The 25,642-nt window shown below is 33.3% G+C and overlaps 3 protein-coding genes and 1 pseudogene across 3 annotated transcripts; 1 reads left to right on the top strand and 3 right to left on the bottom strand.

The window, feature by feature from the left end:
• Positions 1 to 159: 159 nt before the first annotated feature.
• Positions 160 to 5,337, bottom strand: LOC129904287 (methyl-CpG-binding domain-containing protein 5-like). Its single transcript, XM_055979834.1, has 3 exons — positions 4,873 to 5,337; positions 757 to 873; positions 160 to 638 (listed from the first exon to the last, which is right to left on the bottom strand). The coding sequence occupies exons 1-3, from the start codon at positions 5,224 to 5,226 to the stop codon at positions 390 to 392; spliced, it is 720 nt and encodes a 239-aa protein (XP_055835809.1). The 5' UTR covers positions 5,227 to 5,337; the 3' UTR covers positions 160 to 389.
• Positions 5,338 to 7,612: 2,275 nt separating this feature from the next.
• On the top strand, positions 7,613 to 13,063 carry LOC129903464 (bifunctional nitrilase/nitrile hydratase NIT4B). Its single transcript, XM_055979025.1, has 5 exons — positions 7,613 to 7,867; positions 9,575 to 9,754; positions 10,326 to 10,619; positions 11,647 to 11,928; positions 12,735 to 13,063. Exons 1-5 carry the CDS (start codon positions 7,726 to 7,728, stop codon positions 12,887 to 12,889), a joined length of 1,053 nt encoding a protein of 350 aa, XP_055835000.1. The 5' UTR covers positions 7,613 to 7,725; the 3' UTR covers positions 12,890 to 13,063.
• Positions 13,064 to 17,281: 4,218 nt separating this feature from the next.
• LOC129904396 (uncharacterized protein At5g41620) lies at positions 17,282 to 21,781 on the bottom strand. The gene is made up of 3 exons (XM_055979961.1): positions 20,959 to 21,781; positions 20,167 to 20,271; positions 17,282 to 18,888 (listed from the first exon to the last, which is right to left on the bottom strand). Exons 1-3 carry the CDS (start codon positions 21,409 to 21,411, stop codon positions 17,479 to 17,481), a joined length of 1,968 nt encoding a protein of 655 aa, XP_055835936.1. The 5' UTR covers positions 21,412 to 21,781; the 3' UTR covers positions 17,282 to 17,478.
• Positions 20,568 to 20,684, bottom strand: LOC129904744 (5S ribosomal RNA; annotated as a pseudogene).
• Positions 21,782 to 25,642: the final 3,861 nt, after the last annotated feature.

Genomic DNA, 25,642 nt, shown 5'->3' with positions numbered 1-25,642 from the left:
TATTTATAAAAATAACTTTCAGCACTTCAAAATTCTAAAAACACTTCATATATAAAAGTTACTTTTTAAGCCCATCCAAACGGGCTCTAAAATGCTTCAAATTCATTGGTTAATAATTAATACGGAAGGTCTTGAAACTAATTAATGTCAAACTAAGAGTTCAGTGGTACCAAGACAGACCATACTATTACATCATGAACAGAGTTAAGGTGAAGTAACTTGTGCCTACACCTTTGCCAAAACAAGAAGTTATCAACAGCTATGAGATCCCTCTGCTAAAACCAAAAAAAAGTAAGGCTAATTCAGATGGCATTTGACACACTATCTAGTCTAGATAGATGCAGAGAAAGGTTCGATGACTGTTAGTGTATAGTGCACATTACAGCCGCCTATCTCCCTGTTTGTGTGTTCCTTCGCTTCAGCTTGGATACATTTGAAAAGACAGCATCCCATTCTTGTTTCCGGGTTCCAGGAACCATGCTGCCATTACATGAAGGTGTCCAAGTATCTGCAGAAGTATCCGTCTGAACCCAGCACACGCTCTGTGGCGGATTCCCAGAATCAAAGTAGAAAGAAGTAACCTTCTTTGTTTTCGAGCCACTCTTCTTCGGTTTTTTGCTTGGGGGGGTCTCAGATGGCTGCAAAAGAAATTATACCATCAAAACACGCAAGAAGATGTATGCTTCTTTGTAGCAAAGGGAAGACTGATACAAACATAGAGGTTATAGGTTATTATTAATGTTTTGATTCACTCACTGTAGCATCGGTGCCACTGCCAGTAATTGCCTTCTTGCGCTTGCCACCCGTTTCCAGGAAATAAAGCACCTCAGTCTTTGACCGGAATTTAGTCCCGGAGGCTGGTTCATAATAGTACTGCAGAATCCAGGACACAAACAATTAGACACCATGCCAAATGATATACAACTCAGTTTGTATGACAACGACTTCAATTAAACAATAAGAATGCAAATCAAAAGTGCATGACATAGTAATATTTTCAACTAGATCAACTCAATAATGCTCAACCACCTGCAACTGGAAGGGAAAAAAGGAAATACAACAATCTCACACAAAGAAAGTGAAACAACAAACATGCAGAGACATATCACAGAAAAGAGTGGAAGTGAAAGAGGGAGAGAGCAGAAGTTCGCCCACCTCAATCTAAGAGGCAAGGCAACGAAGGCTATATGTACAAACAATTATTTTATGGCAAGCAACATCATACAACATCAAAAGAAGGAAGCTTTTACTTTTGACTTTTGGGAATAACGGTAGTACTTGGCTGCATATCAAATGTTCCTCCAGATTACCTCCTCTCACTAGTATAGATATTGGATAACTTTGGGCATTAAGGAGAGATGGACGATTACACACTTCACCTTTATTGCCTCATACACTTCCAGAAAGTTTTTGGGATTCCCTTCAATAAACACATCCTCTTTTTATTTTATAATGATGCCTTCAATAAGCACATTATCATCATTTGCTCTTATTTCTCGAGTACATCAGGTCATCAAACTAAACTTTTGGACTATTCTACCTCTATTTCCTTCTCATTACTTCAACGGAAAACGGCCAAAATTGCCCCTCTACTATTCGACAAGCACTTTTGCCCTCCATTAGTAAAATGGCAGTTTTAAGCCCCCGCCGTGACAAAAGTGGGGCATTTATGCCCTTGACTAACACACCATTAGTCCCTAGTCCCTACTAAATCCGGCCCACCCCTACTGTTTCGTGGTTCAAACACAATTAAACCCCAAATTAAATCCCCTTTAAGTTTACCCGACTCATCCCCTTTTTACCTGGCCCGTCTCCTTTTTTTACCCATAAACAAAACAAACCCAATCAATTTGAAAAAAATTCCATGCTTTAAGAAACATAGTAGAATAAATTCTCACTTCATTTGAGTAAAACACAGCATATAACTAGAGGCGAAAGTGAATTTGTCAATCTTATCCCTCATTTTCACCTCCTCTTCCTGCAAATATTTTCTATTTTTAACTCACAAGGTTCCAAGATCATCTATACTTCAACCTTTCACACGCAAGATTCGAAAACTCAGATCCCAGAAGTGTATATATCGGCCAAAATTCACAGAGAAATGATTTGAATTTCAAAATTGAAGAGACCGAAATGGAGTTCTACTACATTAAGAGTAAAATTCAAAATCCAATTCCAGAATTGTGTAATTCGCCGAGGTACCCGAACAAATCCTTTAAAATTTGAATTGGAGAAAACACAGATGAAGTTTTGCTATTGTATTACAACCCCTTAAATGATCGAACTCCTCAACAAACATAAAACAAGAAATCTTGATGCTTTTCGATTGTGAGTATGAATCAAGCAAACTGGAAAAAGAGAAATTGTTGATTTAGGAAAGCTGAATTAAAATTAGAAAGTGAAATTGATAGAAATAGGAAAATTGATTGGGGCTGGTAAAAATGGGGGAAAGAAACAAGGAAAAGGTATCATTTCTTTTATGGGAAAAAAAGAGGATGTGTTAGGTTAAAACTACAGGGGATTGATTTAATTGGGCTCCAATGTGGGTACAAGACACCGGGTGGGAGACAAAAAAAAAAGGGGGATTGATTTAATTTGGGGTGTAATTGGGTTTGAACAGTGGTGGAGCTACAGTGTTGCTAGAGTGGTCACGCGAATACACCGGAAAATTGTATTGTGTTTATAGGTAAAATGATAATAAATACATTCATATACTACATTTTGAACACCCTTAACACATCCAGGTGAGTCGGCCCAACGGTAAAGGGGGTCCATGAAAGGTTTTAGGCATGTGCTCAGGAGTTCAATACCTGGTAATGGCCTTTAGCTTTTTTAGATTCAATTCTTAGTAAACATTTATAGGTTATAAACTTATAACACTATATGATTCAGGTTTGATTTCCAGTAGCAACGGGTTTTAGCATTTTTAGGTTGAATTCTTAGTAGCATTACTTGGTTATAGTTTGTAAGGATATATGGCCTACTTCTTCTTTAAAATCTTAAAAACCTATTCATATAAAAATATTATTTACTAATATTGCATAGTTTAAGTTAAAAAATTTCAATGTACCCAATCATAAAAAAAAATTACTGATTCAAAGCTTGAACACCCTTCACGAAATATCTGGCTACGCCACTCTGGGTTTGAACCCGAACTGTTAGGGTTGGACCAGGTTTAGTAGGAGACTAACGGCCGGATAGTCCATTAAGGGAAAAATGCCCCGCTTTTTTCGTGGCAAGTCTTAAAACTGCCACTTTTCTAACGGAGGGAAAAAGTTCTCCTCGTCGAAGAGTAGAGGGACAATTTTGACCCTTTCTGTTACTTCAATAAGTTGAACAAAGAAGTTTCATGTTTTACCTAAAGGCTCAAGTACCATATTGGAGCTATGGGAAGGATTTTTTCACAACAGATGGATTAAAGAAATGAGATTGTTTAAAGAATAAAATATTAACCAACTACTATGATCATAATTTGTGTTAATAGTTATAGTTATGATTAGGAAGACAAATATTTGCGTGTATACACACTTTATGATTCACTTGCCAAAACAAAAGGAGGACAGACTAGATAGACTATAATAAAAGAGTTCAATTGGTCTACTGGTTGGAGTCAAAAACAGGAAATGACAAAGGAACTACTACAGTATCAAAAACTTATATGTTGCTGTAGAATAACAAAAACTTACTGTGTGTTGTTTTCGATAGTTTGTTAGAAGTTTATAAACTTGGTGGAGAGGGTAACAAATAATTTTATACAAAATAGTCAGAAAATGTCTAACCCTCATGACCTTTCATCTTTGGCTTACTGTAAAAATAACACCAGAGCATGAAATAGATTATGGTAGGGTTGAAAATTATGAGAAGAGAGTTCTTCTGTTCTTTCTTCTTCTTTTTTCGCGACAATTTTTTAGAAACTGCTTTTCAGCCGAACACCAAGAAAAAAGTCAGCTTTTGCAAAAACTTTAAAAATGAAAGCTATAAATGTTAAATCGTACAGCAATTCAAGGTATCTTGCCATACGACAAAAATTCAAACAGTCTTACAATATTTTTCACTTGATAAGACATTTATATCTTAGCCACATTCCAGCCACCATTTGAGCTGGAAAAGAAAGAGAGATGGTTAATCCACATAGAGGAGTTCACAAAGGAAGCAAAAGAGTCACTCTGATACTTGCTCCCCTTATCTCCTTCAATGGAAAAACCATTCCCATCACCAGAATTAATAGTCATTTAATCAAAGTTCAAACATTCTTGAAACTTTGAAGGGAATATTTTTTCCAGCTTCAACAGAAAAGCCAACAATCTCACTAGACCACAAACTTGTAGAATAACAGCTTATCATTTGTTCACATTCAAAACAAAAGAGTCTCTGCTTCTAATGAACGCGGCAAACAAATAAAAATCCTTCATGCTCTAGTTTCTGAAATAACTTCTAATTCAAACTCCAAAACCGAAAGTAAGAACCAGAGAGGGAAAAAATAACCACATTTTCAGATGCATTTGCTACAACGCATCTGCAACCAACAACAACAACATACCTAGTGTAATCATGTTTGGGGAAGGTAGAATGTACATAGACCTTACTTCAGGTTGTTTCCAAAACGTACTCGCCTCGGGTAACACATATCAAATCATTTTTTTTAAAATACAAACGTAAAATACAGAAGTAAAGCAGACATAGCATATAATAGAGAAATCATTACATAGCATTCAGAAAGCGTGACGAATAAAGCATAAATCTAGATTTCCTTTGTTAAACAGAGGATATAATAGAGGCGCAACAATCCAAATGTCGAACTAGTTAAGTCCAATATATATATATATATATATGTGTGTGTGTGTGTGTAGTTTTAAGAGATGGAATTTTTACTCTATCAACAGTTCCAGCAGTCGCGCCATTGGTCCGAACTCTCGCTTCAAATCTCCAGTCCAACGGCAACCAGCTCGGCCTCTCAACATTCACCTCCGCCGATCTACTCCCCTGACGCACCGGCGTAGCCGTTTCAGCCACCGACGCCGTATTCTGCATCTCCAGAGTAGTCGCCGGAGTTAGATCGGGCACATTTCCTTCATCTGGCAGAGCGCCTTTGTTCGGTTTGGTGGTTTCTACGTTAACATTCGACTCAGCGTCGATGTAGGTTCCGGACTGTAACAGTGGATCCGCCGGTAAGGAGTCATCCCGGAATTCGCCGGGGATAGATGAGACGGCGGCGGCTTCAGTCATTAGTTGGGGAAGCGTTTGAAAGAGTCAACAGAGAGAAGAAAATCAATTGAATAATGTGAAATGACTGACAGTATATTTCTGATTTGTACTTTTTAAGCAAATCTTCTTCATAACCTATATATAACATTCCTTTTAACTCTGGAAACATATTTCATTTTTGTTTCTAATCTAAATAAAAGTACACAACTCCCCACCCCTAAGTACCCAAGTGATGATGTGGCAGCATGTGATTGGTCAATTTTTTATAATTTTAAATGATTTACAAATATTTATATAATTATAAATTATTTTATTAAAAATAAAACAAAAAACTAATATATGTTAAGAGTTTTTCCCCGACTTAATATATGTCGAAAACTTGATATTACTCTACTAAACAAGCAAGAATTGTTCTTTATATCTTATTAATAAGGCGCGCTAACCATCACCAAAATACATCTCTAACTAAAAATAGAAAGTGTTTCGAAAGGCGACGACAATATACTACATCCGTCCATCTTTATTTGTTTATTATAATATTTTGGGATATTCAATAATATTGTCTAGTTTATAAAATCAACGAATAATTTATCATGATATTTCTATTTTATTCTTGCTATTAAATACTATTTATTTTTTAATGTTTAGATGACTTGTATTTAATAAGGGTGATTTGATAAAATTATTGTTATTTTTATGCCAAGTCAAATAGTGGACAACTATTGTTGGACAGAAATTAGGTATTGGCATTTAATTAGTGACAATGGCAGGTAACTCAACTCATTTTGATTGCAAAGACTTTCTCTTTAGACATGTGTCTGGAGTTACCAAAATGGGTTGGCCCAACCCAATCCAACCCAACTCTAAAAGGCTAGCGAATTAAATGGATTAGGACAGGCTGACCCTTTTAACTAAAGGGCTTATAAAATAGCAGCTCAATCCAATCATAAGTGGGCTATGGCCCTTCAATCAAAAGATAGACAACATTGACATTTTAGAAAGACTATCGAACATTGATTAACACAACGTCAATACGTCAAAAATTCACATTATCATGACTTGCACACACTTTAGTGGAATACTTACAAAACAATAGAATAGGTAAGATATAACAGTCAACATTCATAGGATTCATCAGAACAACATACATTACATTATTATTATTTTTCATAAATTTGACAAAAAAGGAGAACCAAAAAATTAGCCATAAACAGAAAAGTAAAAAATGTCAAAGATTCATAGTTATAATATATTCAATTGCCTAGTTATTGAAGATTTGACAAAATAAAACACTACTTAAAATATATAATAAATAATTTTAAAATTCACGACCCACAGGATGACTTCTGATGCTCACGGGTTGAGTCTATGAGGCCGGCGGGCCAAATGAGGTTGGATTAAAAAGCCTTGTTCCTAAATGGGTTAAATTTTTTTAACCCAATCTCACTTAATTCAAGGTTTGGATTGAACTGGCTTCTTGGGTCAAGCCCATTTTAACAGCTCTACATGTGTCTCAACAACGCAAAAGGATTTGATCAAACATCTCACGACACAAGTTGATGACAACCACTTGACTATAACGAAGAGGCTGGAATATATCGAAGTTAACATAAACTAAAGAATTAAGGAGGTTACGGCCGGGTCTCGAAGGTATGATCTCGAGGTAGGGGGTCGAGTTTGATTTTGTGGTTAAGATCCTGCATGGTTAGGTCTCAGGGTTGAGAGGCAAGGTCGTGAGCCAAGGTTGTCTCGGGTCGCGAGATAAGGATATCATGCTCAATCTCGAGATCAGAGTTAGGTCTCAAGTAGGGGTCGATTCAGGGTTGGGGCTCGAGTCTTAGAGTCGAGATCTCAAACTTGATCTCGGGGCCAAGGGTCATGGTATGGCCTCAAGGTCACGTTTTTGTGTCTTGAGGTCGAGTTTTGGATAATGGTTAGGTCTGGGTTGGGATCTATGTCTTGGATTTGGGTTTTATGACTTGATCAGTGTTAGGCCACTTATCTTCTATTTTATATCAAAATAAATTACTCTAAGTTACTTTTTTTATAAAAAAATAACAATTTCACATCACTCATCACCTTTTCCCTCCTCCAAGTTATCAAATTTCACTTGCACAAAGTATCTCGTATTTATATAAAATTAAAATAGAAAATCAAACTCAAAGATATTATATAAATCATCTATCCTAATATAAAAGCATAATATAAAAGTATGTCCTTTAATTTGGCTTTGACATTTATATGTTTATAACTAGACACTTAAACAAGTAGACATATGCATTCTACGTGATGACGCACGTACGTGACATAATACACATAGGACACAAAAGGACAAATATGTATATTTATTCACACTCGGAGTCTCCCTTCTAAAAAGTTGTAGAAATCTCTTAAACCACAAAAAAAAAAAAAAAAAAAAAAAAAGAGGGTACCCGAAACAATTTATTTTTGGCCAATTTCCAGCAGAGTCCAAAAATACACAAAAACACACAATCTGGAAATTGAGAAGCACAAAATCAAATGGCTATGGTCCCATCCCCAGTAGTGAACGAAGGGCCGTTGTTTGCTGAAGTGGAGATGGGTGGTGATTCCTCTTCCCTCACTGTTCGTGTTACCGTAGTTCAAGCTTCCACCATCTTCTATGATACCCCTGCCACTCTTGGTCAGTCAGTTCAAATCTTATTTAATGGGTTTTGATTTGCTTGTGTTGTTGATATTTGCCCGTACTTGTTAGGATGGTTGTTAGTTGTTACTACGGGTGTCTTGAAATGGGAGATATTAAAATGAGTTGAAATAGAAATAGGTTTGGGTTATGACCCGTTCAAATTTAGTTTGGACTCAAAGGGCTAAAAATCAGGTTGGGTAATGACCCGCTTAATCTCAATATCAATAATTTTAACATATTATTTATTTTTTATTACTACAATTTGAGTTTTAACTCAAGAAAATATAAAAAATAAGTTATAAATGTAAAGATAAATCTTAAAGATATAAAATATATAGTAATTCATACCTTCAATATAGAAACATACACTACACCCATGCAAATAAAGAGTCATAAAACGGATTGAAATTGAAGATTAAATTGGGCTCAATTGAAGATTCTTTTAAAATGGATTAAGGCTTGAATGAGTTGAGATTGACTCAATTCAAATTATCTTGAGCCCAACCCATAAAATTTTGGACAGGTTGGATGGGTTACCTATATTTGGGCTCATTTTGACACCCCTAGCTACATCCGTAGTTGACTTTAAATAGGATGTTTGTTGTGATTGTTAATTAAGTTTTATTGTATCGTATACGTTGTTTAGGTAACGATGTGAAGTGTCCTTTTAGGTAACAACCGATCTGGTGTGATAGTATTATTGTTATCTTATTAGTTATAATGATCATATTTTACCATTTATCCTAGATTTTTTTTATACTAACTCTCTCATGTAGCCTACTTTTTGTAAAATGCTTACTCTTTGGATTGTTGATGCATAAAATTATGAAATGACGGAAAACGATACAATCTATTCAAATGTTGTATTCATCAAAACAATATATTACAACACCATATATTATAAAAATATGAAACAATCATCCAAACAAGCTGTAATTGGTGAGTTGGACATTTGTCTTTTGGGTTTTCCACGAAAGTCTTGTTCTTGATGAATGGATTAGTAAATGATCACCTTTGGCTCCCAAAGGTGTGACCTAGTGGTCAACGAAATGAGTTGACAACTATAAGGTCTTAGGCTCAAATCTAGCTTAGACAAAAATACAAGGTGATTTCTTTTCAACTATTCAAGTCACGGTGGAACTCATTTCATCTTACTTTTATAACCCTTCTGTTAATGGTGCTTTATGTTGATTTATTCTCCTTCAAATGTTCAGTTCTTTTCAAAGACATATTCTTTAAGCTTTAGCACGTGGTTACCTTGATTTAGAATCAAGTATACTTAAGTCCTCAAACTAGTGATGAGCAGAGCCTGTGAGCTGATCCGTTATATTGCAAGGTTTTACATGTTTAGTAGTAGTTGTTATCAGCAGAAAGTATGAGAGTTCAGAGTTTGAATGTTGCTGGGAGTGTGCACTGCCCTCAATCAATTTTGTCTTTGTTAAATAATCAAATTATATCCTTTTTAGTTACCTTCTTTACTCTGAATTACATCATTTATTTACCTCCTTTACTCTCTGTCTTTGAACATGAAAAGAGCCAAAAACATCGAGTTTACTTCATGAAATTATCGTTTGGTTACTTTGTGGTCGCGAAGCTGGAATTTTCTATTCTAGAAGTTTTCTGTCTTTTTTTTTTTGAAATCAAGAAGTCTTCTGATTTGTTAAATTCTTGAATTGAGATTGTTACTGCTTGACATTTTTTCAGATAAGGCTGAGAGGCTTCTTGCTGAAGCGGCTTCCTATGGTGCTCAGCTGGTGGTGTTTCCTGAAGCATTTATTGGTGGTTATCCACGTGGATCAACTTTTGGTGTCTCAATTGGGAATCGGACAGATAAGGGGAAGGAGGAGTTTCGCAAATATCATGCTTCTGCCATTGATGTGCCAGGTCTGGAACTCTTTGATTTCCTTACCGATTTAACTCTCTACCATGAAATCTTTTGACCGGAGGTGATTTCAATTGTCCAAAACTCAAAGGATATATATATATATATATATATATATATATAATAGATTACTTATACAAAAAGAAATAAGAAGATGATAAAGACTGTGACACATTCCTAGGATTAAGGTATATTTTTTTAACAGTATAAGTTGTATAAGACAGTTCCATTTTCTTGTTAATTGAGGTTAGAGGAAACCTGAAGATATTCAAATAGTAATTCAACATAAGCAGAAGGATCTTTGCCTGAAAATTCAGAACATAGAGTTCAAAATTTGTTGAGTCGGGATAAAAAGAGTCAACAAACATGCTATGAAATGTGAAATGTCTTTCTGGACTTTGTTGCTAAAGTAACTCATGCTAAAACTTACAACGTCCTTTACATTTCACTAAACATATGTATGCTGTTTGTATATGCATTGCTCCAACCTCTCTTCCCACCTTTTTATTTCATCCCTGCAAAAGCTTTCCATCTTTCCCCCTTCTCTCTTTCTCTTACAACTATTGGTTGCAGGTCCTGAGGTTGATCGCCTGGCAGGAATGGCTGGAAAATACAAGGTGTACTTGGTGATGGGTGTAATTGAGAGAGATGGATACACACTATATTGCACAGTGCTTTTCTTTGACTCTCAGGGTCACTACCTTGGGAAGCATCGGAAGATAATGCCAACAGCGTTGGAGCGGATAATCTGGGGTTTTGGGGATGGATCAACAATTCCAGTTTATGACACTCCTGTTGGAAAAATAGGTGCTGCAATATGTTGGGAGAACAGAATGCCACTTCTAAGGACTGCGATGTATGCTAAAGGTCAGAGATGCGCTTGCTAATCTCTTAGGTTCATCTATTCCTACCGTTGAGTGTCATAGGTTTTAGGAACACTTTGATATTGCGAATTTGTTGCCTCTAAGTTCCTGGCATCTTTGGCAATAAAATTATCTATGATAGTGGTTGCTTCATTCCATTATATTGTAAAGACAGATATATATATCAAGTTTCAAATAAATATATCAACAGTACATAAAAATGATAGTGGTTGCTTCATTTGTGCTATTAAAGTAATGAACCCCTAGGGCATTAAAGTACATCGGATGCTTTTCTGGCTTGGTGCAGCTTCTGATAATACAATAATTTCATAAATTTTCATCCATAAGTCACTGTGTTTATTCACTCTCCAGTTGTTTCTGATTGTAATGTCTTCAAACTACTGAATTACTTGGATTAATTGTGGGGGAATTTTGCACGACTTCTTGTAGGGTGGTATACCAGTTGTCTTCTAATATCTAAATACTTATGTTATACTTTAGTTCATGAAGCTGAATTTCATTGTCACTGTCCACAGATAGAAAGATACATTATTACTTTTGTCGATGTGCCTTTTGGAATGACTGTTGTCATTGATGGCCTGTTTTGAGTTTGGCTTTGGTTCTATGGAAAATATAGTACATCACAGGATGTGTGTTAATTGTATTTGTGGGGAAGTATAGCTGGGAAGACCCATTATCCCTGAGTTGGAAGCTGAAACAATAGGTTTTCTTGGTCATAAAAAAAGGGGGCTTGTTTGATTGACATGATTAATAAGAGAGAGTTTGATATTGATAGTGTAAATAAGAGAATTGAGCCACTATCTTGGTACTTTTAGGAAAAGAAAGGGGAAAAGTTGTATCTTGAATAGCTTTACTGGGTGCTATGTGATTTCTTGGTTTCTTTCATTTTCTGTATAACATTTGTTTGAAAAATGGATATTACTTGAGACGTAAGAGAAAGCAAATGGATGTTCACATTTGCAATATGATCCTAAATTTCCACAAAATTGCTAAGCTCTTTCCTGTTGCAGGCATTGAGATATATTGTGCACCTACAGCTGATGCTAGGGAAGTGTGGCAGGCATCAATGACCCACATTGCCTTGGAGGGCGGTTGTTTTGTTTTATCGTCCAATCAGTTCTGTAGAAGGAAAGATTATCCACCTCCACCAGAATATGTTTTTTCCGGCACAGAAGAAGACCTTACACCAGATTCCGTTGTTTGTGCTGGTGGTAGTGTAATTATATCACCATCAGGGATGGTGCTGGCAGGACCAAATTATGACGGGGAGGCACTCATCTCAGCTGATCTAGGTACGTTAGCAAGCTGTCTTATTTTGCATTCTCAAATAGACATTAAATATGTACTGTGCATGGAATTGTCATAAATCAGTTGCTGAAAAGTGATTCCCTCAGCTTCTTTGTCAAAGTAGAAGGTAAACAAGTCTTCTCATCCCCAAAAAAGTGAAAGAGAAGATTGCAAAAAGATTGGTGTTTGTTTTACTTGTCATCAATCCTATTCCCAGTTACTTCTCCACGTATCATGTATGCTTCTCACAACTTCTCTACAGAATAAAATGTTTCTTCATGTTACATGTATATCTTAGATATACGTGTCTATGCCCCAAGATGCATATTGGTTGTGCATAGTTATTCTAATTAATCCTTTCGTTCTGACTATTTTGTGGTCTACGTCAGACAGGTTGTGCACTTCCTGCATTTTGTAGTCTTACTTTACTCGTATAAGTGCAGTGCAATTGACTGCAATTATACTCTAATTTCTAAATTCAATAAATGATCTATGAGAACACAACTTATGAGTCTATTCACACACTAGGGCACATTGATGGCTTAGTTTCCATGACATACTTATATTGAACGTGAGTGACGTGTGTGGTGTGGACACTTTGTACAGATTCTTCAAAGCACCCTAAAAATTAGTGAACTGCGTACATAATACTTATACACACCTATATCATATATGTATATATCAATAACTGAGCAACATAATGCATGCATGAATGACTTGATTCATTACATATTTTCACTTCTCCTCCCGTCTCCTATTCTTATGAAGCTCGTTTTTACTAGCACACTTTATTAACTTTCATTTTTAACAGATCTTGGAGAAATAGTTCGAGCCAAGTTTGATTTCGATGTGGTTGGGCACTATTCTAGACCTGAAGTTTTTAGCTTGATCGTGAGGGATCATTCGGTGAGCTCTGCTAGTTTCACTTCTACATCTAGTACAAAAGCAGAGAGCTCTACCAAATGACAAAGGCTTCCTTACCTCTGCATCTACTACGTTGGTAGTCCTTTATTTTATAAGCTATGTATTTCCCTTGAGGCTTTACCAATTAGCTAACTTAGTGTCTTTTAATTGTATGAAAAGCATGTTGATATTTCAGTTCTGTTCAATGAAAATCCAGTCTGTCTCTTTTGGTTGTTTTCTAAAATCTCTCACACTCTTCTATTCATTCATTTGGCTGTTGGATACTTACCGCACCCGTATCGGATCCTTTAAAATGCATCTTTTTTGGACGAACGACGTAGGTGGGATAAACATGGCATAATCTGTTGCACTAAAACAGCCACAACTTATTTTATCTATCTGTTGGGCTCAAAATAATATTTGTACTTATTTAATAAACGTATAATATATGTACGAGATTATTTTTGAGATACAAAGTTATTTCTTTCGTTTTAATGAAAAAAGTTTTCTTTTTCTATAAATAGTACTCCATTCATTTTAATCTTTTGTGATTTGACACAAAATTTAAATAAGATATATACCAAGATATCGTTTAATTTTATGTTCTTAAACAAGTCACGTGGAAAGTCAAATTTAAAAATTGACACAAAAGAAAGAAACATTCTTTAATGTTTCAAAATGAACTAACTAAAAAAAAAAAGTAAGACAAATAAATTGAAAGGCATAATATAATTTATTTTCTATTATTACTGAAAAATGGAATTCCTCAAATTTGGGGCCTTATTGCGGATGCTTCATTTTTAAAGGCATTGAGTCATCCCTGGCTTTTAGGATAGAAAAAATTGTCTATGTATAGAAATTTTACTCCCCAACCTCCTTTTTTTGGTCACCTGATGTTCAGAGTCCACATTGAAGCTTTGATTAAATCTGAATTCTGCACTACAGGATTCATTCGGAGATAACGTTCGAACTTGATACCTTTAATTAAAGGTGAAGCAGTCCGAAAATGTACCCTTTCATTAATTTTGCTTATAAAACAGAAGTTTGCGACATTTTAATTCAGTGAACTTATTCAATTGACAGTTCTACCTCATAGGCAAAAATTGCTTGTGTTGCTCAATTGTTCACAAGTTAATTGAATTTTTTGTCCAATAGGCAACACATTATACTGATTTGAGATAATATTTTGAATTAACTGAGAAACTTAATAAGTAAAATTTCAATATTTTCAAAACTGTTAATTGAATTTTAAAATTTTCATTTTCCTTTCTCTAATTTTCAAGCCAAGTTAAATGCAGATACTACTTGTTTCCAACTAATAATCACATTTCTCAAAACCACTTCCCCTCTATATCTTTCATTAATCTCGTGATAACTATTAATAGAGACAGACATTTGATTTCTTATCATCTGCTTAAGCACAATAGACATAATTATTTGATATTTGTGCAAATGAAAAGTAGCCAGTAGTATTTGATGAAATAATTGAACTGCATAAAAATTAATTTAGACGTCACCATTAAATCAAAAATAAAATAAAATTAAGTAGTTACTTGGCAAAATAAGTTTGAGGTGTACAAATAAATGTATTTTTATTAGATTATCAATCAATTAATAATTATCATATTTTTATTTTTTATATATTTAGTTATTGAATCTCTCTGACAAGTGAAGATCAGAGATTGCATTTTAAAGAGGGAATTGACAGTGGAAAAAAGCAAGAATATCACATGAATTATGGCAGGCCTTTACCAATCTAAGCTTCAAATGTTGTCTTATAACTTTACACACTGTCAAGTTGTCAACTAAAATATTATCTATTATCATAATATATGAACGTGTCATTCAATTTTGGATGTGTACAAATAGACATATTACAATAAAAATGATCATTAATGATAATAGCTTAATTGCAGCTAAATATATTTTTATAGAGACAATTACTAGTGACTATTACATTTTAGCATTTTTTTTTATAAATATTGCTAAAACATATAGCGACATTGAATCTAATGACAATTAGCTAATACTAATAAAGACTTTAATACTCTTTGTTAAAGTACATATTTAATATTGCCGCTAAAACTGTTTTGTTATAATGATACTTAATCTTGTATAGAGTGTGATTCGCGTGATTTGACATGTCTCATATACACTCACCTAATCAAAAGTAAATTTACTTACATTTATTACATATACACTCAAAATTTTAATTTGTAAATGGTAAGATTAAATTTTAAATCTAAAATAAATATCTAATGTAAGTAAATTTTTGCGTATAATTAATTGGAAGACAAGAATGGAACATGTACATCGCAATATGTTTCTGCTTTTGTCCTTTTCTGGTCATGGAAGTTCGACATTTTGGTCCATACCATGCAAAAAAAATGTTTTTGTTTACTATAGTTACAAAAATTCAATAAAATAAATTTATTATATTTTTTTAAAAAAACCAATGAAATATTTGAAATGATGTATGCACATGACAATCATTCTAATGAATTAATAAAAGCCAACTTAACAAGAACCAAGTGAATTTAATATTATATAGTGTGCAATTGTTCCAAGAAACAATTAAATTTATATTTTTTTTATATTTGTGAATTATTATTAGTTGAATCTTGAAATGATCAATGAGCAATGTATTTACAACTGGACTTTGGCATTGAAATGATATATCACAGTCATATGGTCTAAATAATACAAGACAAATTAAAGCCATTGTAATTGTTATGGAAAATATTAAAACATCAACCCTAGCTGCCACCCCAAAAAACAAGTCATTTTATTGGTGTTTTCCTTGACAAATGAGATTATTGTTATTTACTTTTTTGGGTATGTTCGATAGAGAGAAAAATATTTTTCACGAAATATATATATATATATACATGTATATACTAATGTTCGATAAAATATTGTTCGAATCATTTATATATAATTTAGACAGACATTATGAAAGTGGAAGGGATGAGGGGTGTCAAGGTGAGGGTGAGTTGTGGGTGGGGGTGGGGGTGGGTGGGGGGGAGTTGGGGGGGTGCTAGTGATGGGAGTGGAATGGGGGTCGGGGCGGGGCGAGCGTGTTAGGAGATGAGGTGGAGGGGAGACGATCAACATGAAATACAACTTAAGAATTTGTTTTCTCCACTTCCATCATAGAAGCTATTTTTTTAATTTTTGTATCAAACATGAAAAAAAAAAATCTCAAGAATGTTTCTTATCGTACCGAACACACCATTAATTTACTTGTAATTTCTTTTTTTTAATTTGGTACATATTATGTTAATACTAGCCCTTTTGGAAGAATTTTTAATAGTATATTCACTAGCAATATTATTAATGTCATGTAGTTTAATTAATCACTATTAATTCTTATATAATTTATCATATTAATTAGCTTTTCCTTGGAGTAGAGGATCTGATTTTTGACGGTGCTTTATGTAATACATGGTCATAATTTATATCAAATGATTATTATCATTAATAAATATATAAAATTTCTGGTTTAATTTTAGTGTACCAAAAAATCATTGCCATTTTCTCTATTTTTATTTATTTATTATTTCAATAATTGGAAAGGAATAAATGATCGTGGTCTTGTCAGCTCTATAATATTTATATACCACATGCCTTTATTCCTAGTAAATCCATTTTGTATTTTACATAGCCCTCTAGTAAAAATATAAATTGGAATGGTAATATCAATTTCACTATATTTAAAACCTCAAATTGAGAATAATTAATACGTTTTTTGTATGAACGAGTTGATTAGTGATTTTAAATAATAAGCTTAAAGCACATGGGGAGATTGCTATAATCTAAGATTAGGTGCTTTTAATAATGATTTCACAAGATTATAATCGAAAAATCTTTTAAGATAGTCAGTGAACGGCTCGAAATTCGATGAATAATGGATAAGTTTTAATTTTCTACCTTTTTCCATTTAAATACTAGGCTTTCTTTTCCACATAGTTCAAACTTGTAATGTGTATTTAATCCACATAACACGGTTGTAAATATGTGTCAAATCTACAAATCATGGCCGACGGAAGCCAGGGGGAAAGGGGAAACTTAAAAACATAAAACTAACCCACATATATTCTCTTTGTTTCAATTTATGTGAACCTGTTCAATCGTCATGAAGTTTAAAAAATAATAATGACTTGAAAGTTTTTTGGTCTTAAGAAACAATATCATTTGTGTCTTGTTATAAGACTTTTAAAATTTATAGTCTTAAACATGTCATGACATTTTTGTAGCTATAAAAGCTCTCGTCAAGAGTAAAACAAAAAAAATTAAGCTAAATTGTTTTCAAATTTAGAAAGAGGTTCAATAGCTATACATTATATATGACTAAAAACATATTCCGACGAAAAATTTCGAAGATAGAAAAGTTGTTTTCAATAGATCCTCGACTCAAGAACAAGACTACTATTAAAGATAAAAATGTTCACAAGATGATAGTAATATACTAATAACATCTTTGTTACCAAAAGAAGAGTAGCAAAATTTGTACATTTTTATGTCATACAAAGGGGCTAACCACAAAATTGTATTAACCTTAGATGTTTAACTATATTGCTTTCAGAAAAAAGAAAAAAAATATTTCCATTTAATTATGTAAAACAATCTATCAAACAGCAGAAATTATTTCTTCAATTTGCTCCTTGCAAGACAGCAAATGCCTCATTGATCACTCTTTCTGCATCACTAGAAGGCAAGTTCTGTTGGCTCCAATTCTTAGTAGGACTTGAAAAGCTTTGTTGAGATGGCGTATTTCGTGAAGCAGACACGATATGGTCTCGGAGATCCTTGATCATTTTGTACCTCTCTATCTCATCTTCACAATCTTTTTTCCAAACTTGAGAAGAGAACTCGAAGGGTGATCCATTTTCAAGAAAGTTTGATCTCCCTTTATCGAACGTGTCTAATGTGGACACGTTCTCCTTCCCTTCCCCCACGGAGAATTCCCATTCTATGCCATCTGATGTTTCCCTCTCTATAGAAATACTCTGTCTCGGGAATTTCTCCGAGATGGACCTCCTCCCTTTGCTTTTGTCAGAAACGGAAGATCTCTTTGGATCATCCTGAAGAGCACTGCACCATTGATAGCTTTTGGTGTTATCATCCATGTTTAGTTCGATTGAATGAAGATCATCCTCCTCCTCATCATCATCAGCTGAATCATCATCATCATCATCATCGTCTTCTTTATCAAGTACTTCTCCATTTTCCTTCTCTTTATCTTGGTAATAACACGTGCTTGGAAGAGTTTCTCTCAAATGCCTCTCGAGTTCCTTGATCCTTTCATAATTTGGAGACTCACCACCATGTTCTTGTCCCTTTTTGGATCTCAAATAGGCCTCGAGCTCGTTCCTTAGCTTGTCCACAACTGCATTTTTCTCCTCGAATTGATACTTGGCTTCCGATAGCTTCATTTGAACTCTCTCCTCGCGTAAAACATCAGCTAGTTGAAGCATTTCTCTTTCCTTCTCCACCTCTTCACGAACTTTAACTGATTGTCTCTTCAATTCCTCTACCTCAGCTCTGTCTTCTCCGATACCTCTAGCTAATTCATCACACACTTGCTCCAATATCTCCCTTGCCCTCTTCTCCCCTTCAAGCTCTTTCGTTGCCTTTGACAGAGAAGTTTTCATGTCAGCCAATTCCTTACCGAGCTTCTTGTTTAGCCTCTCGGTTTGCTTCCTCAACTTCTTCTCTACTTTGAGCTCCTTGGCTATAGATGTAATGGCCGCGTAAATCTTGTCTTGCTCTTTCAACTTCCATGACGCCTTTTCTTCCTCAAACTGCTTCAACAGGACATCAACTTCACCGTGGTAGTTATTATACCTTTGTTCGTGAATCAACTTAGTCACTTGGACACACGAACGATCAAGCTCAGCTTTCATAGCTGAGAAAAGGGATAGACACGTCGATTGATGCTCTTCAACACCCCACACGCGATTCAAAACCTTCAGCAGCTCCTTAGACGCGGAGAGGCCATTCTTGACATCCTTCAACCGATGCCTATTACCACTCGGTCCACGATTTTGTGGCTGATCAACCTGCATTTTTTGTACTTGTATCAAAAATTTGAAGCAAAAATTGCTGATGCAAAGTAAGTAGGAATAATAGATGGCAAAGAAACTTAAGGTTATAGCCTAAAACCAAAGATACTTTGTGACTATATTGTCACAAATAGCACATGACAAACAAAAGATTACAACATTACATCAATTCAAGATTTCAAATGTTGGATAATAAAACATATGACATGTTGACACTGATGGTACCTGAAACAGATACCAACTTACATTATTGGTCCCTTTCCATGACATGAAAAATTTGTCCATTTCCTAAATTCAAACATTGAAGTGGCCAAGAGACACATCCAAGATGCCATTTATGTCATTTATTATGATAAAAATATGAATGGCTCTACTATTTTGTTTTTACACTTCACTTTCTTTTACAATTAAAAAAAAATAATCAGTTGATGCACAATTTGAAATTCGATGAATAATAAGTTCATCTCTATGCCCTTCTCAATAAAATATCGAACTCATGACATCCACCTACCTAACATGTAGGGACATTTACTACTTTACCTGTTTTAATTTGTGTGACACAATTTGATTCGATACGAAATTTAAGAAACAAAGTACAAGATTTTTGAAATTTGTGGTATGATATATGTTGTGGCGTTTGTGTGGCTATGAGACTTTTGAACTTTGTTGTGTTAAACATATCGTAATATTTGTGTGGCTATAAAAACTTCTCATCAAAAAAAGTTAAAATCTATGTCATCTTTCGAAACGGACTAATAAGGAAATGGTGTCAAATAAAGTGGAACACAAGGAGTATATAGATTCTTGAAAAAACAAAATTCTAAAAAACAACAATGGTCAAAGTTTAGATTGTACAAACAATGTTTCTCTAGAGAAAATTTCATCCAAGACTAGAGAAGCTGCAATGGGTAAAAGTTTTCCCAATCTTGTTCTTATTTACAACTTACAACACTGAGTAACAGTAAACCACCCCCCTCCCCCCAAAACAAGAAAATGAAAAGTAGACCTATCCAAATATATTATATGATACTTCCATCCTTAATTAGGAATTTCCAACTTTGAAAATGAAAAAAAAAAATGCCGGTAAGGAGCAGTTCTATCTTTAATGGGCATTATGAGACGCTCAAAGATAAATATCGAACTCACTCTTTAGTTTAATTAAGTTCTAATTTGGAAAATGAAAAGGCTCCTTTCGGTGCGATAGAGGATAAAATACGTTACTAATAAATTAAAATGGAAATATTTTATTAAAGAATAATATTAGAAAAATGGTACCTCAATCAAGCAACCATTTTGGAGAGAGAAATCAGGTTGCAGAATTCTCTGAGAACCAATTGAAGTTCTTCTTCTATCACTGTCCAATTTAGATCTCTCCATTCTCTGTCAAAATTCACCATTAAACACACAGACAACATCAGAAAAAAACTTCAAAACTCCTACATGAAAAGAAAGAAAACCAAAAAAGGAGTAAAAAAGAAGCAATTTTTCTCAAGAAAATTTGAACCCCATCACAGAAACATGGCTATGAAAAACAACAGAGTAACAAGGAAGCATTTTTTCCCAAGAAAACTTGAACCCCAGTGGAGTCTGAAGGTATAGAATGTATGCCCGACTTTACCCCTAGCTAAGGCCGTTTCTAAAAGAAATTCACTCAATGCATAACAAACCAGTTAAAAGGGATGCAATAGGAGGACTCCCAAGAATCACCCATCTTAGTACTACCCTCGTTCAAGCATACTTAACTTCAAAGTTCAGATGGGATCCAATGCATTAGTACTAGTATGGTTGCATCCCTCAGAAACATGGCAATGAAAAAAAAAGAAGTAAGTTTTATCAACAACCCCACTTCAAAGACAGAACTATGGAAATAAAAAAAACAGAAAAAAGAATCAATTTTTATCAAGAAAATTTGAACCCCACTTCATAAACATAACTATGGAAACAAAAAAACAGAAAAAAGAATCAATTTTTATCAAGAAATCTGAACCCCACTTCATAAACAGAACTATGGAAACAAGAAAAAACAGAAAAAAGAATCAATTTTTCTCAAGAAAATTTGAACCCCACCTCAGTAACAGGTCTAATTTGAGAAGGATCGGATGCTTGCAAAGCAACAGAACCAAATTTTGATGATGACTTCAAAAAATTCTCCTCCTTTTTAGGTATAGGAAGAACAACCCCATTGATTTCCCACAAAGTAGCACCAAGTTTTCTTGCTGAAACTGACAAATCTTTATTCCAATTCCCTTTTTCAGAACCAGTTCCTTTTGCTGTTTGCTGCTGCTGCAGATTCTTGAATAACTTACTACTATTTCCACTATCATTCTGCAATGATGGTGACCTTGAATTCATTTTCCACAATGGTACTGGTGTTGTACTATTTGACCCTCCTCTTTTTCCTACCAAAACTGCCCTTTTTAGCCTATAACTTTGTACTAATGAAGATGAAGATGATGATGATCCTCCCCTTTTCCTCACCTTATTTTTGCATTCTTGAACATTCCAATTTTGCCTAATCATATTTTTCTTCTTTTTTTTCAAGTTTTGAAGAAATTAATGAATGGGGTCAAGAATCATAGTACTAAAAACCAAGAAAAGGGCTTTGTTAGGAGAGAAAAGAGGGGACAATATTTTTACAGATCTAAAGTTGGAGAAATGGAGATATTTACCCTTTTGTACTTTGAATATTTTCTTGGGAATGAAAAAAAACAACCACTTTATCAGTCAAAAAAGAGAAGAAGAGGAAGAAGAAGATCCAAGAAAAGAAACAAAAGTTTTTTAAGTGTGTAATTTGAAGATACTAATAAATGATTGCCATGCAAATTAGAGCCCTTTTTAAAGTTTTGGACTTTGTTTTGAAAATTCCAAAGAGGGAAAAAAAGAGAAAGAGATATGAGAAGAGTTTAAAGGGAAAGAAAAAAACAAAGGCAAAGACTTGATATTGAAGAGTTATTTTCTTGGGAAAGTGATGGAAACAGGAATAGAGAGTTCAAGAGTGAATGTTGTTTCTTTTTCATGTAAAAGGACAACAGTTTTGTAAGGTGGGGGGGTGGGGCGGCGGTATATATATTTTCTTAGTTTAACAAAAGTATTGATAACATCAACCAACTTTGCCTTATTTTGCAAAGATTATGAAATCTCTTCTTTTTTTTTTAAATAAATTTGAATCATATCTCAGTGGACAGAATTATCTTCTACTTGTGAAAGGATATAACAGGTTATATTGCTTGTGCTTTTATAAATATATGATTCGAAAAATACAAAGAGATAAATCTAGTATTTAAAGTCTATATGTTCAAACAACAATTTCAAGTTCATATACAATAATATAATGAAATTTGTAAAAGACTTCCTCCTCATATCATAAGGAGAGTGGGAGCTGCTGCCGGTATTAGAAATGTTTTCAGTTTCTTAGTTTTGTTGCGAGAAATCATTCATTGGAAAGATCTTTCAAAAATAGAATCAAGAGAAAGCACTAGAACCGATGTGAGCAGATCAATCATCAAAAGATCCACGGCTTTATGATAATCATGCAAGAAAAGATTTGCTTATTCTTTTTCTTTTTGGTTTTTCACTCGGTGTCTGAAACATGTGGAGCCCCGACTAAATTCGGATCGCGCACTACAAGGCTCATTCGGGGGTGGCGCTCCTAACAAGATTTTTTCCATACCTAGAGCTCGAATCCGAGACCTTTGGTTAAAGGTGAATCAGTCTCACCACTACACTACAACTCATGTTGGTGAACTGCTTATTCTTTGAGATGACAAAACTTCTCATTAGACACAAATTGTTGAATTAACATCAGACAATATAGAAGTTACTTTTTCTGATTGGTGTTTTTCAGACCAAAACTAAAAGGACATACTAGCCGTCGGCTGAGGGATCCAAATAACTTTAGTAGGTCAATTTTCACGGTAATAATTACGCCAATCGCCCCCTCCCCCCAAATACTATTTTGGAAGAATCTTTCTTTGTTATTTTGAGAAGAAAATCATTGGATACATTAAGTTATATTTTTGAACGATCCAAATCGTTGGACACATTAAGCTATATTTTTGAACGATCCAAACATTATAAATACTTATTTGATTCTTTTTACGTGTCACATCATTTTACGAAAGTTAATTTGACTAATTTTGAAGCTTAAGAATTACATTAATTCAATATTTGAAATTCAAGTATTCAAAAACTAAATGAAAAATATTATAAGTTACAATCTTTCTTATATCAACATAATAGAAAAAATATATTTTAAAATATTAATTAAATTTCATGCCGTTTAACCGTCGAAAATCAATACGTAACAAGTGAAAAAAACAAGTAAGTAATAGATTACCGTGAAATTAGCAGGGATGGTTCTTTGTATTTATTGTTACTTCCTCCATAATTTCAGCACTGTCAATCTTGATAAATCACATCTTTTTTTTTTTGCAATAGGACTCCTCTTATTTCTACTTTGCTTACAATTGGAGGTCTATTCTTTTGAAAATTTCAAAAGCATACCTTATAAATTATAATCTATGGCGGATTTAAGTTATGTGCACTTATAGCCCACTTTAATCAAATATTTAAACAATTAATTTACACTTTCTATTTTATTCTTGATAAAAAAATCTTTATAATCACAACCACAATTTTCAAATTTTATAGAAATATAAATGCAGTGACATATTTTAGATCATAAGTCAAATTTTATAATCACACAAATGATATGACGTATTTTTAAACTTTGTTATACCAAATAAATTAAAATGGATCGAGGAGGTATGGCTTATAATATTTTCATATAATTTTCAAATTTGTATATGTTATTTTCAAAAAACTTGAAAATTTTAAATTTGAATTTACACATATAAATAATTTTTCATTGCAAACATCATATAATAATTTTGAAAACTATATTCATAGTGTAAAAATTATTTACAAACTTTATTATGTGTATAAGTTAAGGAGAATCCTATACAACTAGTTTGTCCCTCCTTTAAATTATTAGAAAGGGGATAGGTCAAAAAGTTGGGGGGAAAAACATGATGTGAAAGAAAATATGTTATATTCTTTTGTCAATTGTTGTCCAAAATTCTTAAAATTATTAGACCTCCAACCAACTTCCACTTAGTATTAATCTTGTCCTCTAACAAAGACAATAAGTTATAGGGAGTGATTAGAAAATCAAGAAAACAATTAGACTACTTATATATTATATAGAATCATCAATACACAAATTAATAATAACCCCCCCCCCCCAAATCAACCAACCAACCAAACCCCCAAATATTAGTTTATGTACTTATTACAATTTTCAAATTTAAAATATAATTAAATCTCTCTATAACAGTTTCGTATATTCAAATCTTTTTATTTATTACTATGATTAGTTATTATGTATGCACCTACAATAATATTTGATGTTTACATCTTATTTAGATGTTATAGACAAAATTTATCCAAAAAATAATATGAATAATAATTAACAAGAAATTACGAAATTAGCCCAAGGAATGTTAAGGTGGAAAATATGTCTACATACAATAAGTCTCCAATTTCATCTTCTAATTATTATTTTTTTCAAATTCACAAGATTAATTATGTCTCTAATATTATATAATCAATAAACTATTTTCTCGTTACAATAAAATAATAAATACATAAGGTCGTTATATGTGTGTGTGTCTGTCTCTAATAATATAGGAATCAAATAAGAAAAGGGTTAATAATTGTAGGGTGAATTTAAATGATCACCACAATTCTACCAAAAAAAAATGATCACCACAACCACAAACAATGTAGTACATATGTACTTACATATATCATTGAGATTTGATGTCAAAAATTCATCAATCAAGCTCAATATTATTTTTTTTCCATTCAATACTTATTTTGAAATCCCAACTAACAATAGAATTCATGCGGAAGTCACAATTTTGTTTACGAATTTGATAAAGAGAAAAAAAAATCGCAAATAGTATTATAATTAGCACCCATTTTTGTAAAAAAATTTTAGTGATTTTTGCTATATTTCGAAACGCAACAATACTTTGATTTTAAAACGTAGAAAAATATATCTATCTGCGTGCATATAATGTCTCATCCTAACTAAAAATCGCATGAGGACAATAAAAAATAATATGTGGATCAAGATCGCTAGTTCGGATAATTTTTTCTTTGATAAAATCTAATACCTTTTGGCCTGGGACATATATTTGTCTACGAAAACTCACGTAATATATACAAATAATTTATTCAAAGTCCACTAAACTGTATTTTATATAGAATCTAGAATTCATTAATTCAAAATTTCAGTTTCACCTCTATTGGCACCGTACAATAACTATTAAAGGAGGAAATCATTTCATACAAGATTCTTTTTTCCAACCCATGACTCGAAGACAAAACTTATAATTGAGGTGAAGAAATTTTATTCATTCCACTATCTCACCACAATTCTTAGCAGTATAATTTGGAGGTTGTATGTGACGGAATAGTGAGAAGTAAAAATATGTTTTCATGCTCAATATTGTTTACACTAAACTAAGTAATTTAACTATTATCAGAAGTGAAACTATAATTTTGATCATTGAGCCTATGAATTCTGAATTTTTAAAAAATAATTTATTAAGTTACTGAAAATATAAACACAAGATTTTAATCAAAATTATTGGATTTTATGGAGATTTGTTTGAAATATTCACTCCAGTATCGTGGAGAATATCACAAATTTCCCACAAAAAAAAAGAAAAAAAAAATTCAAAAT

This window comes from Solanum dulcamara, chromosome 9, assembly GCF_947179165.1.
Source record: "Solanum dulcamara chromosome 9, daSolDulc1.2, whole genome shotgun sequence".
NCBI lineage: Eukaryota > Viridiplantae > Streptophyta > Magnoliopsida > Solanales > Solanaceae > Solanum > Solanum dulcamara.
Note: the sequence above shows the minus strand (reverse complement) of the source record. Positions and strands in the feature narration are given on the sequence as shown.

Excerpts from the sequence above, each read along its gene's own strand:
- LOC129903464 (XM_055979025.1), top strand. The coding sequence starts at position 7,726 with ATGGCTATGGTCCCATCCCCAGTAGTGAACGAAGGGCCGTTGTTTGCT. Across the intron at positions 10,620-11,646 it reads GACTGCGATGTATGCTAAAG|GCATTGAGATATATTGTGCA; the intron begins GTCAGAGATGCG and ends TTCCTGTTGCAG. Across the intron at positions 11,929-12,734 it reads ACTCATCTCAGCTGATCTAG|ATCTTGGAGAAATAGTTCGA; the intron begins GTACGTTAGCAA and ends CATTTTTAACAG.
- LOC129904287 (XM_055979834.1), bottom strand. The coding sequence starts at position 5,226 with ATGACTGAAGCCGCCGCCGTCTCATCTATCCCCGGCGAATTCCGGGAT. Across the intron at positions 874-4,872 it reads CTGCTGGAACTGTTGATAGA|TACTATTATGAACCAGCCTC; the intron begins GTAAAAATTCCA and ends TGGATTCTGCAG. Across the intron at positions 639-756 it reads GCAGTGGCACCGATGCTACA|CCATCTGAGACCCCCCCAAG; the intron begins GTGAGTGAATCA and ends TTTCTTTTGCAG.
- LOC129904396 (XM_055979961.1), bottom strand. The coding sequence starts at position 21,411 with ATGATTAGGCAAAATTGGAATGTTCAAGAATGCAAAAATAAGGTGAGG. Across the intron at positions 20,272-20,958 it reads AAATTAGACCTGTTACTGAG|AGAATGGAGAGATCTAAATT; the intron begins GTGGGGTTCAAA and ends GAATTTTGACAG. Across the intron at positions 18,889-20,166 it reads AAAATGGTTGCTTGATTGAG|GTTGATCAGCCACAAAATCG; the intron begins GTACCATTTTTC and ends CAAAAAATGCAG.